The sequence below is a fragment of the Myotis daubentonii genome, chromosome 18 (assembly GCF_963259705.1).
Source record: "Myotis daubentonii chromosome 18, mMyoDau2.1, whole genome shotgun sequence".
Taxonomy (NCBI): domain Eukaryota; kingdom Metazoa; phylum Chordata; class Mammalia; order Chiroptera; family Vespertilionidae; genus Myotis; species Myotis daubentonii.
In genome coordinates this window covers 27,059,018-27,078,488 of record NC_081857.1, presented here as the reverse complement: position 1 = coordinate 27,078,488, position 19,471 = coordinate 27,059,018, and the positions used below count along the sequence as shown (strand labels likewise).

The 19,471-nt window shown below is 41.6% G+C and overlaps 1 protein-coding gene across 3 annotated transcripts in view; it reads left to right on the top strand.

Annotated features, from left to right (window-relative positions):
- PRRX1 (paired related homeobox 1) overlaps positions 1–19,471 on the top strand; it is a 90,096-nt gene that overhangs the window by 50,845 nt on the left and 19,780 nt on the right. The window contains exons 2-5 of one of the 3 annotated variants that reach the window (XM_059674110.1): positions 2,797–2,972; positions 6,083–6,264; positions 10,122–10,193; positions 15,573–15,710. In XM_059674110.1, coding sequence (XP_059530093.1) covers positions 2,797–2,972; positions 6,083–6,264; positions 10,122–10,176 — 413 coding nt within the window. In that variant the 3' untranslated portion in view covers positions 10,177–10,193; positions 15,573–15,710. Of the gene's footprint in view, positions 1–2,796; positions 2,973–6,082; positions 6,265–10,121; positions 10,194–15,572; positions 18,901–19,471 lie in introns of those variants that run through there. The other 2 variants (XM_059674109.1, XM_059674112.1) reach the window with 2 other exon arrangements.

Sequence of the window (19,471 nt, the reverse complement as noted above, 5' to 3'; positions counted from 1 at the left end):
TCATTTGTTAAAAACAACAAGAATGTTCGCTGGGAAACTTTTGCTGGAATGGTCTCAGGTCATCATAGCTATTTACTCTCTGTCAGAAACTCTAATTCTCCATTTCCCTGGCTCCCACGCCAGGGGAGCTGCTGCTGGTTGATGGTGGACAGTCAGTGGGATTTGAGTGAACAGTGGAAGATGACAAAGAACTACCAAGGATTCTGTAGTAGGTTGTAGAACTAAGAACAAAACATAAAATACTCTTGTTAGCGATCACAGTTTGGCAGTCCAAGAAGAAACAAGCTTACACAACAGCACAAAGGGTTGAGACTTTGTGGTTATATCGGAGAAGCATTTTTTTTTCTGAGGGAAGAAAACAAATCATGTCATTGGCTTAATAAAGGATTTCCTCTATATGATTAAAAAAAATAGCCTCTGGTCTGGCTGGTCTCAGTCTGGGGTAGGTATGGAGGCTGAGGATATTTTGCAGACTTCTGTTTCATGGGAACATAAAATGCAGGTTGTGGTGCTGTCGTAAAGGCCTGGATGACCCAGAAAGACCTGAAGTATAGGACATAGAGAACTTTAGACAAATAAATTTGGGAAAGAGAATGGGAACACTAGGAATGACACAAAATATGCAAATAGGAAGAAGAATACAAATGCAATGCAATTAACTGCTCACAGGTGTTTGATCCTAGGTGCTTGCATTCTAGTGTTGACATTGTCATAAATGAATTTTGCTCATAACTAAACAGTGGTATAACTGGGATGTTGGTTAGAGTATTCCAGACCTTGAGAGATCCCAGAAATCATGACCCTTAAATTGGTTCCATTCTCAAGATGCCACCGATCTGCTATTGAGTGTCACGGCGGTGACTTGGAAGCAGAGCTCCTGGTCAAGGTTCAACAATACCAGACACCTAGCCGGTGTGGCTCAGTGGTTGAGTATCAATCTATGAACCAAGAGGTCATGGGTTTGATTCCCAGTCAGGACACATGCCCAGGTTGCAGGCTTGATCCCCAGTAGGGGTTGTGCAGGAGGCAGCCAATCAATGATTCTCTCATCATTGATGTTTCTATCACTCTCACTTCCTCTCTAAAGTCAATAAAAATGTATTTTTTTAAAAAACACAATACCAGAGAGGTGGTGGGCCTGAACAACCATGAAATCAAGAGAATGACTACCAGGGCTTCCTACCCCGAAGAAAGTGGTTGAGATCATACAGGTGGTTGTTTTTTCTACAGAACAGTGTGTAAAGACAAGAAAAGTCTGCCATTTCCCCTGAAAACAAACTCAACAAGCTATATCTAGATACTTTAAGAAATGTGCCTTCTCTCTTCTAAGTTCCAAGGGCATTGCTGACAAGGCAGCCTGCATGAGGAAGAGATCTCTGATTAGAAGGACTTAGAAGCCTCAGTTGTTAGGCACTGAGAGACCTGGGCGAGGAGCTCCCGGATTTGAGCTATACTTTGAATGTGCACCCACATCTAGAACATTCCTAGATTTGTAATAAGGATAATATTAGAGCTCAGGTAGGTGTCATTAGGACATGATAATTGGAGCTAGTAGTCTTTTTGAGTGTGTTGTATACATACGGTCAGAGAAGATCAGGAGACTTTACATATTGGAAAAATAGTTAAGAGCTCCTTCCTGTGGAATGTGAAGCAAGTAGCCAAGCTCTCCTCTCTCTCCATCCTCTCTTACCCTCATAATTCTCTTTGGGCCAATCTCTTTGAGGACAGAGAGCTTTTGGATGTGAATGTCCAGTTCATCAGGCCAGGAATGGGACTTCGGCCTCAGCAGCTCATGCTGTAGGTCTCTGCTACACAGATTTGGCAGTGGCGTGGGCCTCGGGTGACGGCTCAATGGGGTGTTAGCACAGCTGGTTTTCCACTCAGTACACACATCCATCATTCCTGGGCTGAGCAGTGGCGGCAAGACAGGAGCACACGACTCTCTGCCTACTGTAGACGGCTGGGTGATCAGCTTGCCAGTATACTTTTGGGGGAACTCGGAGGAAACCAAGGAGGGAATTGGACAGTGAAAACTTGGGGTCATGTTTTTCCAAAGGACTGTAAGGTCTTCAGACCCTAGACCTCAATTTGGGGGTGAAACTGTAAGAGATTTTTTCGTGCTGTTCCCTGTTCTTAAGTTATCACAGCGTGCCAGGAAAAGTCCCGGGCCACTGTCAGCTTAGGTGGACGGTGCTGTGAGCATTAGTTCTGCTCTAGGCTGAGGCCTTAGCAACGACACAGAGCCTTGAGCAAATGCAATTAGGAATCACTGGCTGTTTCTAGGAGAACATACGGTAAAACAGAAACCTCTCTAATCAGTTTACTGCATGTGTGATTAGGTGGGTATGTTGAGGAGAGAGACCAAGGGGGTAGCTGGTCTCCTTGGTTGTGAAACTATCTGAATGAACACAATATTGTCTAATATAAATAAGGCCCAAAGCCATCTACTCTTCCTCCCCCAGCTCTAGAGAAGTCTAGAGAACATGGACAATAGTAAAATTTTCCTTTAGCCTCTTTGACAAACAGGCTTCACGGAACATGCAAGAAGTATCCCTGTGACAGCTCAGGTCTGGTCTCAGATTTCAAAGCAGCAACCAAGCATCAGACCTGCTGGGGTTCTGGGCACAGGATGCTAATGAGCACCTATGGGTGGCATTTGGCTCTAGCACCCTGGTAAAGCAGTGAGCAAAGGAAACAATATCTCACTGTAGAGACACAGAGAGGAAGTATAAAGGGGGGACCCCATCCCTCCTCAACATGACTTTCGCTTCTTATCATCGATGTCTTCCATCCCAGATGATCAGCTGAACTCAGAGGAAAAGAAAAAGAGAAAGCAGCGGAGGAACCGGACCACCTTCAACAGCAGCCAGCTGCAGGCTCTGGAGCGCGTCTTTGAGCGGACCCACTACCCCGATGCTTTTGTGCGAGAAGACCTTGCCCGCCGGGTGAACCTCACTGAAGCCAGAGTGCAGGTAAGCCCAGTCCTCCCCTCTCAGAGCACGTCCGTGAAGACTGCTTAACCCACGGTATCGGAAAGTGCCACTTTTACGGTGCTGATCTCAATTTTACATAAAGAAACCTGGTCAGAGCAATGCTGGAAATAGGAGGGGGGAAAAGTGAAAAGACAATTTTTGGGTTGAGAGCTCTGTTGCCCCATCAAAACCATAATTAAATGTCTTTCTTCTATGTAGAAACTACCTTATCTTCTTCCTCTCTCACCTGACTATATTCTAATGGTTTTTGGAGCTGTGAACATTCCCTGTGCCAGCAGGCCAGAATTCTCCTTCCACGACTTTATTCTTCCTCCGGAAGTCTTACCCCTTCCCTCTGAACCACGCCCTTCTGACCCTGGTCTTCTTTATAAGTACAGCATGTATCACAACATGACATGTATTACATTGAGTTGTATGTGAGCCAACTTCCCCCACTAGACTGTGAAGTTTTCTTGGATGGAAGCCATATCTTATCATCTTTGCACAATTCATCTTTTTTTTCTTCTACTTTTTCCTCCCCTCAAACATTTATCAAACACCTATTATGCTCTTGGAACTGTTCTAGGATTTCCGGGAATGACTAAGACAATGGCCTCCCTTCAGGATATCACGAACTGGGGGCAGACAAAACAGATGTGTATACCATACTGTTATGATGTGGTAAGATAATCCCCATACTTATGAAATGTTCAAGAATTAGGGATTAAGCCCTAGCTATGTGGCTCAGTTGGTTGAGCATCATCCTATGCATCGAAAGATTGCTGGTTTGATTCCCGGTCAGGGCACATGCCCAGGTTGCAGGCTGGATTCCCAGTAGGGGGCATCGAAAGATTGCTGATTTGATTCCCGGTCAGGGCACCTGCCCAGGTTGCAGGCTGGATTCCCAGTAGGGGGCATGTAGGAGGTAATCAATGTTCCGCTCTCACATCAATGTTTCTCTCTCTCCTTCTCCCTTCCTCCCTGCCTCTAAAAAATCAATAAATACATATTTTAAAAATCATGATTAAAAAAGCAACAAAACAAAAGAATTAATGATAGAACAGAGGAAGGAATGATCAAATCTACCAGGGAAAAAAGGAGAGAGAATTCACGTATATTCAGCAATGAAACTGTGCCAACTGTCACAATAACCCTCTGAGTAGGTATCATTATGCTCATTTGATTGAGTGACAAGGGATCAGAGAAATTAAATAAATATCCAAGGACAGATCTTTAACATTTTATAGCCAATATTTTATCCAACTCTGTATGACGTTAAAGTCATATTCTTTCCATGACATTTCACAAAGGAGATGATGTGAAAGTCGAATCTTGAAAGATATGTCTTTTGACACCTGGACAAAGAGGAACAATGTCACAGGCAGAGGGAGCATTGGGTGTGAATAGACATAGGTGGGAAATAACTGAATATGTCAATAGACTTGAGTCTGGGCAAGGAGTTGGAAAAATAGGGGGCCAGTGCATATGATCCAAGCTGTGTAGGGTGCAGTCAGATTGGTGGACAAAGAGGTCATTCCCGAACAGTCTTTGTTCTATGCTATGACACTTTGATTTGATTCCTCAAGTGATGGGGAACCAGTGGGTGGTACACAGCAGGGCATTAGTACAATTATATGTGCATTTAAAATGATAGCTCTATTAGCAATGTGAAGGGCACATTGAAGCAAAAGAGCTAGGAGTCTGCTGAGCCAGGAAAGATGTGTCCAGATACTGCCTTGACTTTCACCCAGGCCTTCCACCGGGCCCCCGTCCCACAGTAGTTTCTGTGAAGGTTGCTCCCTAGAGTTTTGCAAATGTTCCACTCTACACCATAGAATTTCTTTCTCCCATACCTTGTCATGCATTTCTATAATTGCATCTAAAACTCTTATTTTATAGTATTTCAAATTTCCATGTCTGCCTTCTTTTAATAGACTGTGTGCTGCTGAAGCCTCATCTCTGTTCCCAGCATTAAGCACAGAGTCTGCAACACAACAGGCACTCCATAAAGATCTCTTGAATGAGTAAATGAATGAATAAAATCCCATGGCCATCCAGAGAGTTGTAGGATCATGAGTCAGATGTCCTTGAGTTAAAACATTCAGCCATTTATTTGTGTGAACTTCGACAGATGGCTTCATCTCATTGAACCTATTTCCTCAACTCTGAAATAGAAATAATAAGGCCTAATATATGGAATTGTCATGATAACTAGAAACAATGTATGCAATGTGCTTCTATAAGTTCCTAGCCCTGGTAGCACTTAATAAATGATGGGTTGATTATGATGCTGTCAGTACCAGCCATCTCCCTAGCCCTACAATTGAATTTACTCCATTCAACTTCCAACCTTCAGTACCTTCATTTCTCTTTACAAGTTTCTCTCTAGGAGTTCAGGAAGCTTCCCTGCCTGTGTTCAGCATGTCAGAGGCGCTGGAACATTAATAATCAATAATGACGGTGTAGGAATCTTCAGCTCCCTCACCCCTCAGTGGCAGTCTGTGTCCCTCAGTGGGAGTCTGTGTCCTGGGTTAGTCCCTTCTGTCCCACGGAGCTGAACACACAGTTCCATGGCTGTTCTTCTCTGCTGTATCTTCACTCTTCAACTGCTATTCCCTGCATTTACCAAATAAACCATTTCCTTCTTCAAGTGTGTTGCAAGGCCCACTTTGGGGGAAGATGAATTTTCTTTACGTAGCCAATACGTATTATGAAAGCAGAGGAATTTTTTACGTTTTGAAAGAACTTAAAAAATATCATCGTCTCTGGCAGACGTCTAATGAGATTTTCTTTTTTCTCTTGATTATAATTACAACAGGGATTATAACCAGATTTTGCTATCTCATGGGTTAGTCATGGTCTCACTTCTGGAGTCTTGATTAGTGGAAGTACCTCAGGGTCCCATTCTAAGTCTTCACCCTTAAGAGCCCTGTGACATGGGGAAGATTACGGCATGTTTCTGTTGTTCTCGGGAGAAGTCCATACCTTCCCTACATCTTCCTTTGGAAGGCATAGTCTAGTAGAATCAACCAGGACTTCATTGGTGTAACCTCCTCTTCTTTTTCTTCCTCCCCCTCCTATGCCCTCCTCTCCTCCCAACCATCTTCCAGGTGTGGTTTCAGAACCGAAGAGCCAAATTCCGCAGGAATGAGAGAGCCATGCTGGCCAATAAAAACGCTTCCCTCCTCAAATCCTACTCAGGAGACGTGACTGCTGTGGAGCAGCCCATCGTACCTCGTCCTGCTCCAAGACCCACCGATTATTTCTCCTGGGGGACGGCCTCTCCGTACAGGTGAATGATTGGCCCACTCTCCCTTGCTCTACTTCCAATGTTTCTCAGCGCTCCATCACGTTCAAAGTTGCTTGTGCAGCTGGCTGACATTTCTTACTGGGTTAACCTCTTCAGAGACACTCAACTTGCTGACATCCCCAGATTTTCACAGATTACTAGTTGCCCCAGGAGCAGGGTTTGGGGCAGAAGAGAGAGGGGCAGGCCATCAGCAATCTCCTCTTGAACTCAGGAACTCTTGCAAAGGTTTCAAAGATGGGGAAGAACCTAAAAGAAAAGATCACTAAGCTATGCTCAGAGTCCCCCTTGCAACCGTTCTGAAACAAAACTTTACTCCATTTCCAAATTTAAGATAGATCCATTTTCCTATGTTGAAGTAATAATTGAATTTGTAAGGCTGTAATTCACAGTAAAACTAATTTTGAATTGAAGGAAGGAAGGAGGAAGGAAGGAAGGAAGGAAGGAAGGAAGGAAGAAAGGAAGGAAGGAAGGAAGGAAGGAAGGAAGGAAGGAAGGAAGAGAGGGGAGGGAGGGAGGGAGGGAGGAAGGAAGGAAAGAGAGAGGCACAGAGAGAGAAGGAAAGAAAATCCAAAATCATTTTGATCAGTTTCATGGTCACAGTTCTTTGTTAGTAGGGGATGCCTTATGGTCTAAAATGCCTTCCTATTCAATTGCTAAATCTTATATACTATCTGAAGTTCTTTGGGGGTCAGTTTGTTTGTGTGGGGTTTTTAAAGTATAAAAGCAATGTATAATTTACACTAAACTTTTATATTAAAAAGGTGAATATTTTTAAAGAAGCAAATAACAGAGTACTATTTCAATGTCTTAGAGAGGCCTTTCACCTCCATTTGTTATGCTGTTCAGAATTATAGGTTAATGCCAGAGGGAAGCTGAGATATAATACAAGTGCCTAACACACTGTCATCATATAAGTGCCTTTCTTTGAACCTAAACCTGGGTACTCTTAGAAACCAGATCACGATTATCTCTGGCTGATTGCAGTGGAGAAAGAACTATTTCCAAATTCATTTATTGTGCTTTGGTTACCTTTTTATTGTTAAAGTTCACTAATGGGTTAAGGAGATGTTTTAAATTAATTATAGATTATCCCCCAGTGGAAGCTGAACTCTTGATGTAAAATGCCACATTGTGAAATCCAAATATGTTTCAAACTTTGATTACTCTAATCAAAGCAAAAGGCCTCACCTAAATGTTCTTTCTCTTCCAAGTCAGTTTCTTGAAAGAAACACCAGAAATGCATTTGCAAATCTCTTTTGAACACCCCACCACCACCACTGAATTGTGAAATTAGCCTGAATTACTGTGATCTTAGTACAGAGAACACCCCCCCCCCCCCGGCAAACACACACATACACACACACACACACACCCCATAGGAAACTGGAAACTCTTCTTGCTCTCAGACATGGTACGCCTTGTTGATTTCAAAAGATTGGTCATATCTTTGGGTCCCATTTAAAATTCAGACTCCTCTCCCATAGAATTTACTAAAGACCCATTTTGAAGACCATTGTGAAATCACCTAGTCTTTAATATTTTTAAATACCCGGAAGGCTGCTGTGTTTCTCTGATAAATATTGATAGCTCACAGGCTCATCAAATGTCTTGGGAAATGGATGTGGTTCCAAGCTTGATGTTTCAAGGTTTCTGTTTTGAATTTGGTCACAGCCAGAAAGTCCTGCTCCCTTTTCTGCCTGGGTCCTACTAGGAACTTCTCATACCAGCTGTAAGCAATCCAGATGGCTGTATGTGGTCCTTACCCGTGAGAGGCTGAGGGCAGTCCCCTACAGGAGTGGGGATGAAAGCCTTCCTGAATTTATACTGGGTTAGATTACCAGACCTCAGCAGAAGTTCAAACCCCGGGGCCAGCATCATATATATTATATATATGGGCAACTAACTGAAATTCTTAACACACAATTTATGTGTGCCTTTTTGGGAAATGTTCTATTTTAATTTGAGAGATTATGTAGAAATATTAGAAACATTAAAAAATACTCATAAATCCACCATCTTGACATAACTAGGTTTGTTTACTTTTGCAACTAGAGTTCAGTATTTTATAGAGTGTAGACTTAGTGTACATAGTATTTTGTATCCTGCTTTTTTCACTTAAAATTATATTACCTAGTACTTTTTACTCGTTTCATGGTATACTTTTATATCATTTCTCTCTTAGCTACAGAGTTTGTAAAATATAATTCATTAAAAATTTATAGACTCTGATTGTTCATATTCTGTATGAAGAATAAGTTAATCTCCGGCTATAAGTAGAAAAAAAACAATGTTTTAAAGCAGTAATTTAATCAATAATAATGTTGTTTGACCCACTATTGACTGAAGTGTTTCTATTTTTGATTAATTTCTGAAAGTGGTAAAAAGCTATTCTGTTTCTTGGAGATCTTTCTGCTATGTTTAGTAGACACAAAATACTTTATGATTTTGCATTTTGAAATAGAAGTTTTGTTAAGGGATGATAAAAACAAACAAACAAGTGATGAAAAGCAAAGCAAATGATAGACCTTTTGTGTTATGGAAAATTAACTCGCTCTTTGTTGGGACTATTATGTCAAGTTAGTCATCTCCCATGTGATGTTGATTAAAAGGCATTTCTCTTGGTCAACCCTTGGAATGCTCTAGTGTGGTAGTTCTGTCCTCGCTCTGCTTCCAAAGAAGAGACTAAACATTCGCCCAAGCTTACGCTTTCAGCAAGCAGAGTTAGACCCAGTGCGCATGATCCCCGTTTCTGTCCAAACTTGTAGGACACGTGGCCATATTTTCATTTAAATTAAACCGGACATAATATGGAAAATAGTAACAGTGGAAGACTGGGAAACTACGTAAACATGCTCTTTGGTTCAGGGTCTAACAAGACACCGAGGTGTGTGGACATCCCCTTGGGATGACTGATGGGGCTTGGCCATGTAACCCAGGGACAGCGCGAGGGCAGTCTTGTCAGACAGGACAGGACAGTGTGCTGACTCCCACGGAGAAGACAGGAAAATAATAAGACTCAAAGCAACTGTGTGCATATGTTCAGGATTATGGGATAGGAAATAGCCAACACATTTTATTTCTGGGTGTCTTCCATATCTAGAGTCGCGGCTGTATAATTTATCGTCCAAACTGGGACACTTCTGAGAGTGAAAGGGGCGTGCTATTAATAATAACACCAGAACAACAGGCATTCAACTGGGATTGTCCCTGGCAAACTGGGACATATGGTTCACACTATATTTTTAGCACGTCATGACCTCATTCATTCCCGTGAGCGTGCTAGAGGTGGTGATGTCAGGCAGGCAATCGAGTTACCAGAAGTAGCAAAGCCTTCCCTCACACGGACACTACTAGCCCGGTAGGTGTCTTCGTTACCCACCCGCAGCCCGAGGAAGAGAGCTTGTTTTTGGCACGCACGCCCACTGCTTAGCTCAGAACTGTTTTCCTTTGTGAAAATCATACCAGCACCAGAGCTACTAAGACTCCCTATCTTGCAGTGCTTTGCCTCTGGGTAGCACTAATTAACCACGTCCTGGACTTTGGGCTGCTGTTTTAGATAGAATAATAGAGAAGTCTTTCCCCAGAGATGCCCTTTTCTATAGGAGGTAGAGAGTGGTCAGGCTCTGCAGTGTCGGTCTGGAGGGCCATTTCCAGAGGGAGGGCTGGGCTTCCAAGAGAACCTATGACAAGTAAAAGGGAGGCCAGCTATCCTTGTCCACAGTTTCTCTCCTCTAACCTTCTCCTCCTCCTCCTCCCCTCCTTTGGTCGTGGTCACGGTGCTGCCTGACATCTGCTGAACGCATTTGGCTCATGACTCCCTTTCACACTTTCAAAAATAGATCCTCGTCCCTCCCAAGATGTTGTTTACACGAGGGACTTCATAACGGATTCTAACGGAAGACACTGAAAAGGTAACTTGTCAGGGGGAAGAGGGTGGCTGCTGGGGGTAGGGTTTAAGTGGGAAATAAGAGTTTAAGAAAGCGGGACTTGAGGTCCTAGAAATGAAAGCAGAGAGGTCCTTAAGTGGGGGATACCATTGGAAACCAGCCGGAGCTGCAAGAAAATGGGTCTGTAAAGTCTGTAGCCTAGAGCAGGGCTCCTCAAAAATGACTGGGTATATGGATTGCCAGGCACAGTGTTACAATGCAGACTCAGCTTCTGCAGTGCTAACAGGCGTTCATGTCATGCCACACTGTTGACACCTGGGACATAATTGGAATAGTGAGGCTTTAAATGACCGTAGGGTGTGGGGCAGAGGTCGGAAGAACTATGTTCTTGTCCTGGCTCCTGTTGGATCATCTATCTCTCGTGTAACCTTGCATCTAAGATGAGCTAGTTACAGTTTTCCTATTACCTACTTCTCAGGGGCGTTTGGAATCTGTAGATAAGCAATGTGCATTTCAAAAAGGAAGTACAAAAATTGTTGAGACAAAGGAGGGATGCAAGGCTTCCAATGTAACACATCTGTAGAAAAAAGAGTTAAAAATGGCAGAAGGATCCCTGAGCACACAGTGCAAACTGAAGGCTTATCAATGAAATAGGGTCCAAGTGTATTCACTTAAAAAGCTGAATTTCAAAAATTAACTTCTGGATTTTAAAAACAGAAATTAGAAATGATTATCTAAATCACAAAAGATCACTTCCAAAAGGGAACTTTAGTTTCCTCTCTAAGATAAACTTCCCTTGGAAAACTCATACTAAGTTTTCTTCGATGAAGCAAGTATACCTCCGTGTTCTTACACTGACAGATGAACAAACCTAAGAGACAGTCTCCAACCTCTACACATTATAGACAGAGTCGGGGCAAACCTCCAGCTCCACAGCCTTTGGAAAACTCCTGAGCTGGGAAACCCTGGGATCTCAGAAAGCACATAGATGTCTTGGGCTAACGGATCTGTCTTTGGGATGGAATTCTCAACAGCTTGTCATCATTTGTCCAAAAGGGCCAAACAGAAAAACAAAGTTAGAGTTGAAAACTAAGTCAGTTATTATTGTCCCTCCCCAACCCCACCCCACTGTCCTCAATTGTTTTGTGACTTATGGGACTTACACTCTGGCTGCTGAGGAAGTAGCGAGGCAGATGCCTGCCAGTTTCCTGGCTTCAAAATCATATTATGTATAGTATCTCCCGGACTTCTTGGTATTTGGCAGCCATTGTAACACATTTTTCCTCACAATAACCTCTCAGGGTAGGTTGAAGTCATCAAAAATTATTTGTCTCCAGTGAAAACAGAACTCTGTCCCTGCTGGTGGTTAGCACGCTGCATTGTATGGCTGAGCACCATCTGTTAGGCATCTCCAAATAAGGAGATGGGAAATGTTCAAGCTCACGTCCGTGTGTCCACTCTGTGCGAGCCTCAGGGTAGACTTGCTGAGTTGACAGATGGGATATGGGAATTTCCTTTTCATCTCTGATTCTTCAGTGCACTTTATTCATCAACCTAGTTTCTTGGCCGTGGACATAACAAACTTGACATTCATTGAAATGAAATAAAACGTTGCTTGAGCCAACCACCTCCATGAACCCCCAGTCTCAGGGTCATGTCGGCATTATCATGTTAGAAAAAGTACATGTTTCTTACTCATAAAGCGAGACCAAGGGGCAGGATCTCTGGGTGTTGGTCAGCAGGCTCTTGGTATGGTCCGTGTGCTTACTCTCTATAAGTCACTTCGTTTCCATCTCATCTTTTTGTCCCAGGAAGCTTACTCCTGTATAGGAAGGAGTGGGCGCTTTACATGGTTCCAATGGTCCTGTAAGTTTAGTTGAAAACAGCTCATTGCCTTTGGTGTCTGTCTTGTGAGAAAACATTCCAGGGTTCTCTTTCTTTGCCTAACACAGAGCAGTGTAAGTTTTGATGACATGGAAAACAGGTGGTCATGAACATTCTGACTGGCAGCCACTCAAGGCTCTCTTGCACCTGTCGTCATTTTTGCGAGTGGGTCCTCTCCATCTTCTAATGCCGTTTTAAAAGCATGACGAAACTGCTCTTGGAGTACCCACTCACTAATTCTGTCTTTTCTGACTTGTAACAAGTGTTGAGGCCTCACTGGCACATAAAAGGACTGCTCCCTACTTGTCTACATGGCACTTTTAATTCAAGTTGAGAATCTAAACCCATGTCCAAGTACTCAGGGAACACAGATTCACAATCCTTTCGTATGTGCACAAAACCCTCACTGTAGTCTCTATTTGTACAGTTAGATGGTCTAAACATTTGTTAAGAGGCTCTGAATTAAGACTTACTCTTAGTTTACCTCTTATGGCTATGCAATGCTCGCATATTTTAGATCAATTTTTGAAAGTTTCTAACTTTCCTGAGCACTTATCAAGTGCAAATGCTATTATTTGCTTTGTTCCTAGGAAAGTTCAAAACTTACTCATGAATATCAAACACTAGCTTGAGGCTTCACTGGTACAGCGATGTCCTTGTAACAGCCCACAGTAGAGTCAGACAGGAAGCTATTTTCAACTCTAATAACAGGTTGCCATTTAAGGGGAAATATCTCAGTGAAAATCCCGTCTCCTGTGCAAGACAGAACCCTAATTTACACTAACTTGGTATTGAGATGGAAAGTGGATCAATATTCACCTCCTTTGGGATACGAATATCTGGCCTGCATTAGTGAGAGAATCTCAGTATTTCCAAGACATTTGTTACCATAGTCAGTTTTCAGACTAGACTATCAGATGGCACTAGTAAACGCTGCAGAAAATACAGCAAGCATGGTTCTATAATAGATAACATTGAAATCACAACTATAGCAATTTCAGTTTTATAAGTGTTCTCTCAAGAAGTTTTAGTCTTCTGTTTTAGGAAGCCATCCAAATCCATTCTCAGTACTTAACAGATATCACAGATAACTCACAATTCCTGCGCCTCTCCTATGCATTTAAAATGGTTCTATGTACCATCTCCAGGGCTTCCTTCTCTTGCAGAAACCTGGTTGAGAAAGCCTGTTTGATTGATTTTGTGGTCTATGACTCAGGTACATGTCCCCAATCCAAGTGTTTCTTTTCCTACCAATTTACTAGTAGATCTTTGATTTCTTTGAAATCTTAGATTTCAGTGTATCCTTGAATAGAGGATTTATAGATGCACATGTATTTCTGGCAGGTTCTTGAATGGAAGCAGGCAATTCATATAGAAATTAAATGATTATATGTATGTGGGGTTGGAAAATAAATGAAATTTCTTGGTATACTGGAAAGACAAAAAAAAAAACTTGTTCAATTTTAATGGGTTGTTCTGGTCACTTATCTCACTCCTAATTGAAACCTTTAACTGGGACTCTTTTTCTGCCTCTGCCTTTGGGAGACAGTGGTAGAAGTGAGAGTCTATTCTATTAGCCTAACCTGCATTAATATTTGTTCATGTTTTTTCTCTTAAAAGATACTGTTATGGATTTAAGGATATGCAACCACCAGCTCCTGTTGTGTCATGTCCTTTCTGATTTTGTACATTCTATTAAGATAGAAAAATTAACAGGGAGGAATAAGTTCCTAAGAATAAAAGCATATTGGTGAAATATTTTTAGAATCATTACTCACAGCAGGATGACAGAGAAAAGTGACATTGAGCTGGAATCAGTTTAGTCTTACTTAATCTATTCATTAAATACGTTCTTGAGTGCCAAATGTGTGGTAGATAGGATGTTAACTCTACCTGGGGAGACAGAGGTGAACAAGGCAGATATGGTGTCTCATCTGTGGAACTTACAGTTGAGGAATTAAAATAAGTGCTAAGAGGAAAAGTCCAGGGAGCTACAGGAGAACCTAATTTTGTAAAGATGGTTAAAATCATCAATCCAGAAATGAGTAAGAGCAAAGCAGGCTAATATGAAATACAAGAGCATAAGGATCTTTTATAACCCTTCTAAATCTTCTTCCTTCTGCCTTCACACACACACACACACACACACACACACACACACACACACACACACACACACCAGTGCTATAAGGGTTTTACATTAAGGATGTGTATTTTGGGAAAGACCTAGTGACCGGGGACTAATTGTATTTCTTCAACCTAGTCTTCCTGGGTTAATTGCTAGTATCTGAGCTGAAATAGGCTATTGTGGATCTTGACTATAAGCCTTGACAATGCGGGGTCCCAAAGAAGTATTAATGATACAGTCGCTCTATCTGTGCAGGTAGCTTTAGTTTTCTCTCTTTCTGGTCTATCACCTGATCCCCAGAACCACAAACCCCTGTGTGGCTGACAAAATTGCACTGGAATGCAGGCAATGGAAGAGTACACATCTTTCTATTTGTAAGTCTCTCTCAGTAGAAAGGGATTTTGCTAATCTTAAAAACAACTAGAAACATTTTCACTTAATTAAAACGAGTACCATTTTAACTGTTTATATAAAGTAATGGATAATTTATATCCAAGTCAAAGAAACCATTACTCTTCCCTTTAAAAGAAATTCATGGGTACAAGTAACAAAACCACCAATTACAAATTTCTTACCAGTATTCCTAGGTCTTAATTACAATCTCTGACAACAAAAAAACAAAACTTCAGGTTTTTCTCAGGAATACAGACAGTGAGAAACAGGTCGGGAATCTTAAAGCTGAAGCCTTTGCTAGCTCATCAGGGGATTTAAACATCTCCAAAATGACTGACCCAAAAGCAGTGTCCGGAGCTATTCAAGTCCTTTTGAAAAGTTATCAAATCAAGGCCAAACGCGATGGGTCCCTCTTGATTGGGCAATGCTTTTGTGCAGGGAACAGCACAAAAGTTATCTTGGGTTGTTTAACTGATTCTCCAAGAATGGTATTTAGTGTGGTATCTGTTGATCATCTAAAATGAGTTAGAGTGAACGTCAGCGTCCTAGAGTGAGGAAGGCAAAAATTTTCTTTTCAAATGCCTCCTTTTCTTTCTCGTTGCTCCCATATGCCAGGGATGTAGGCAGGAAGAGGGCTTTGAACAGGTTTCAATTGGATAGCTGATCACACACCTGTTATTCAGCACAAGCAGCTTTCTTCTCTCACCCCAGAAATAAATCATGACTCACTGAGTCCAACACAGCGAATGCCTCTCTCCCCCATCCCTTGGTCCACTCTCCTCCGCTCTGCCCTGCCCTTTCAAACACTGCCACCCTTCGCCAACTGCCTTAGACTAATGGAAATCTGGGGCTGTAAGGGACCTCAGAGGTCATCTCGTCCAACCCTCCTGCCCCTGCCGGCCCCCCGTTCTGAGAGTCACACCCATCTGGGGCACAGACTTACAGCTTTGTGAAACTAATGCCTGTTATTCTCCCTGCTCTCTCCTTTGTCCCTACAGTGCCATGGCTACTTATTCTGCCACATGTGCCAACAATAGCCCTGCACAGGGCATCAACATGGCCAACAGCATTGCCAACCTGAGACTGAAGGCCAAGGAATATAGTTTACAGAGGAACCAGGTGCCAACAGTCAACTGAGGAAAAAAATAATTAAACAGGCCTAAGAAGAAATCCAAAAAAAAAAAAAACACCAAAAAACCATAAGACACCTATCCTGTTCTGTCATTTCTTCATCTGCTGGAAAAAATAATAAAAATAAACAAACCAAAAAAACAGAACTAAACTATTGGGACCATGGCAGAGAAGCACAGGAGAGGAGCCAAATGAAAATTAGTTACCAAACACTCCTCCTCCCTCTGGGACACCAGCAACACTTGTTTCTGGGTGTGTTCGTTTTGTTTTCCCTTCTTTCCATGCTTTGCTTCATATACTCGGAGCTTCCTCAGTTGGGTTCAGCCCCCCACCCCTCCCTATGATTATATGGGTTTTAAAAAGTCTATGATAGCCAAAGAAGCCATATATATATCAGAATAATTGCCTATAGTCTCCTCATCGATGAGTTGAAACCTCAGTGCCTTGCCCCGTCCTCCTTCCCAGTTCTCTGCACAGAAGCTCTAGGAACCTCTGAAAAGCCAGTCTTTCTAAAGAATCTGTGCCAGACACGATTTTCTTTCTCCCTGTCTCCATCTCTGTTGGTCACGGAAAAGTTTTTCCATCAGCTACTGGGGAGTAGGGGGGCGGGGAGAGAAACAGTCATGTGCAACATCTGGTCACTGGCCTGTCTGTTCCAGTTTGATTGGCTGTGCCTGGCTCATTCTAAGCAATAAGCTCTAGACCTAAGCTCTAGATTTAAGCTCTAAGCTATAGATGATATCACCATCATCCCTATCTTAATAATCAGCCATCTTAAGTTAAAGATGTTTGTTGTTTTTGAAGGATTTGCTGTCATGGACTATTTGGTAGACGAACTATTTTTCATTTGAATGAGGGAGAGAAATTTCTCTCAGAAAACAAAGACCGAGTTGTGAAAGGCATAGCCTATATCTCATTGGTGCCTTAAGGGTCATCAGATGCACACTTATATATATACTGTATATATTTATATATTTTATATATATATAAAATATTCTTGCAAGCTCAAGTTTGCAGTTTCTCAAACACAACAAAAAGCAAATTTCACGCCATCACCACTGTCCTTCCCTCTACAGTGATGAGATGTTTTATTGGGGATTTTGTTTCCTTTCTTGCTCTCCACAAAATTCTCATTAAGGTCCACAGAGCAACTTATAGAGCAGCTGTTGGAGAACAGGTCTTGTTTTCACAGTAGGGCTTTAAATAAATGAGAAAGTATGTGAAGCTTTAAGAATGTCCTTGAGTTTAGAGGCTGAGCTCTGGTGGAATGCTGGTCCGTCCTGATCTATCATGGGAATTATACTTAGAGAGCGGAGGAAAAGCCATTTGGCCATCTGCCCTTTTTCTACTCAACAGGAATCTGAAAGACACATGTTTATTGGAATACTTAAAGGTTTGTCCAAACTTCAAAACGGCAATTATTTTATTTTCTAATGTTTTGAAATAAAGGTTAGTGGCTAGGGCTGGGAGCCAGGACTGACCTTTCTTTGTTTCTTTCTCTTTGTTTCCAGCTGTGCTTTTGTGACTTGTCAGGTGGACTTGACCAAACCCCATTACCAAGTGGTACCTCAGTTTACCTTTTTGTAAAATGGGTTTAACAATACTTACCTACCTCACAGGGGTGTTGTGAGGCCCTATTCATTTGCTCCTTCATTCTTTCCCATATTCTCTGTATTTCCAGCACTTTGTAGCCATGAAAGGAAGGGGACTATAAAAGTTTTCAAGGCTAATGGAAGGATACAGTCCCTTGTTTTCTAGCAAGGAAATGCTACCTTGCTTTTAATGCTTATCATTTTGCGTTTGGAAATGAGAAGTAGGTTTATATTTACAGACCTCTCAGAATTCACATCATTTGACCAAAGTAATCTTAAGATACACAGAACAAACACATTTTCAATTTACATTTTCATCCTGGCCAGCTTGGTTGTAATAACTTTATTTATCAGTGATTTAAAAGTTTCAGATAGATTTTGGCCAAATATGTCAACTTTCAGTGACAGGCAAGGAATTGGGGTTTAAGATGCACTTTGAGAACATATTTGTTTCTTGCCTTGGCCTACCAGATTGAGCTCATGGCGTTATTTTTTCAGTCAAATATCCCCCAATCTGAAAATGTATTTTGAATGTTGATTCTGTACTTTTCTCTATAACAAGAAGGAAGCCCGTCTGATGCATTTTGCTCTCATCAACCAATTTCCTGTGTGTGTTTCTTTTCATCTACTATTCAAACATTTCTTACCAAATGGTTCGCATAAGCTGGCTAACAACACATATTACTTGCTTCCCAAAGAGTCCCTGGATTCTTTTGTCCCATTAGCTGCTGTGGATTATTGAGTTTCAAAGGAACAGTGCATCCTAACAGATTAAAACATTCTTTGTGAAATCAGTGCAACCCAAGAAATTGGTAAACTTTTGGAGTTGGAGGTTTGGGAAGAATGGCTGAAAGAGGATTTGGATTACAGTGCAGGGAACAGAAATCATACATTAAAAAAATTTTGCTAAGAGGGACGAAATCTTAGAAGAGGCAGCCAAGAGATAGAGGGTCATGTAAAGTCACTTGAAGCTTCTATCTTGACATCCATTTTTAGTGGTGAACAGACAAGTCTGAACCCATAACCCTAATGTTAGGTGAAACTGGGCAGTTTTACCCAATATTGCAATATTCCCTGAGCAAGAGATGTCTGGGAATATCATGGAAGAACCAGTACTGGTCAGCCATAGGAACTGGCATTGTTGGTGAATGCATACCACAAGCATCTATTATCTAAGCACTTGATCAAGAAGTATACCCATGGTTGTTCATTTATTATTGACTTGACATAAGTAGGAGTTCATATGTGATTTGGAGGAGTAGCCTTCTGGCTCCTGAGCCAGGCATCAAGAGAGGGTCTCAGAGCCAGAGTTCAAAGGCATACCCCTGCTCCTCACCATCATTATATTCAGATACGGATGAATACTTACAAACTCTCTGTCTGTGTCCCCAATCCCTTGGAAACAAGGTGCTGATTTATGGGGTATGTGGCACGTTAAATGGAACCAGAAGAGGTGACCGAATAAAAAAGGGAATGACATTTAGGGTATAAAGGTCTCGTAAGAAATGTAATATGTAAATTATATCTTGCTTTATGATGTAAAATATACATTGTTTGCGCTAGAATAGAAGTGATTCCTTTCCAATAAAAAGAAATAAGGATACCACACATCGTCTTTTGTTATGTGCCATTGAGTCTGCTGATTCTTTTCTCTTTGAACTTCAAAAACAGATCTGCCTGTCTAAAATTACATTTGGAGAAGAGTGAATGGAAGAGAGATTTATAAACAAGAGAACTTTTTATCAGAGTGTGATATTATTTCCTAAAAAGGAAAATAGCCTGTTGTTCCTAAAAAGCAAAGACAATGGTGGGAAGAACAGGGCACATTTATTAGTACAACAGGGAAGTATAGAGATAAACTTAGGGGTGTTTAGCTATTTTTCCACCTACATCTTTATCATCCACAATACCGATATCACATGACAAAACAGACTTCAGACAAAGCATAGCCTTTTATTTTAGAGTAAAGAAATAACAAAGTAAAATTTCTTAAGCACCTATTATGCATAGTGTTGGGTGTGTAGAAATGGAGGAATAGAAAACCCAAATTAGGAGACATGGGTTCTGTTTTCATACAAATTAAAGTCTGAATAAAGGGCAACTCTGGCAAGAACAAAATGTATGCCACAGTTCAAGATCATAAGTGTATTAAACACATAACACAGACAGGAGGG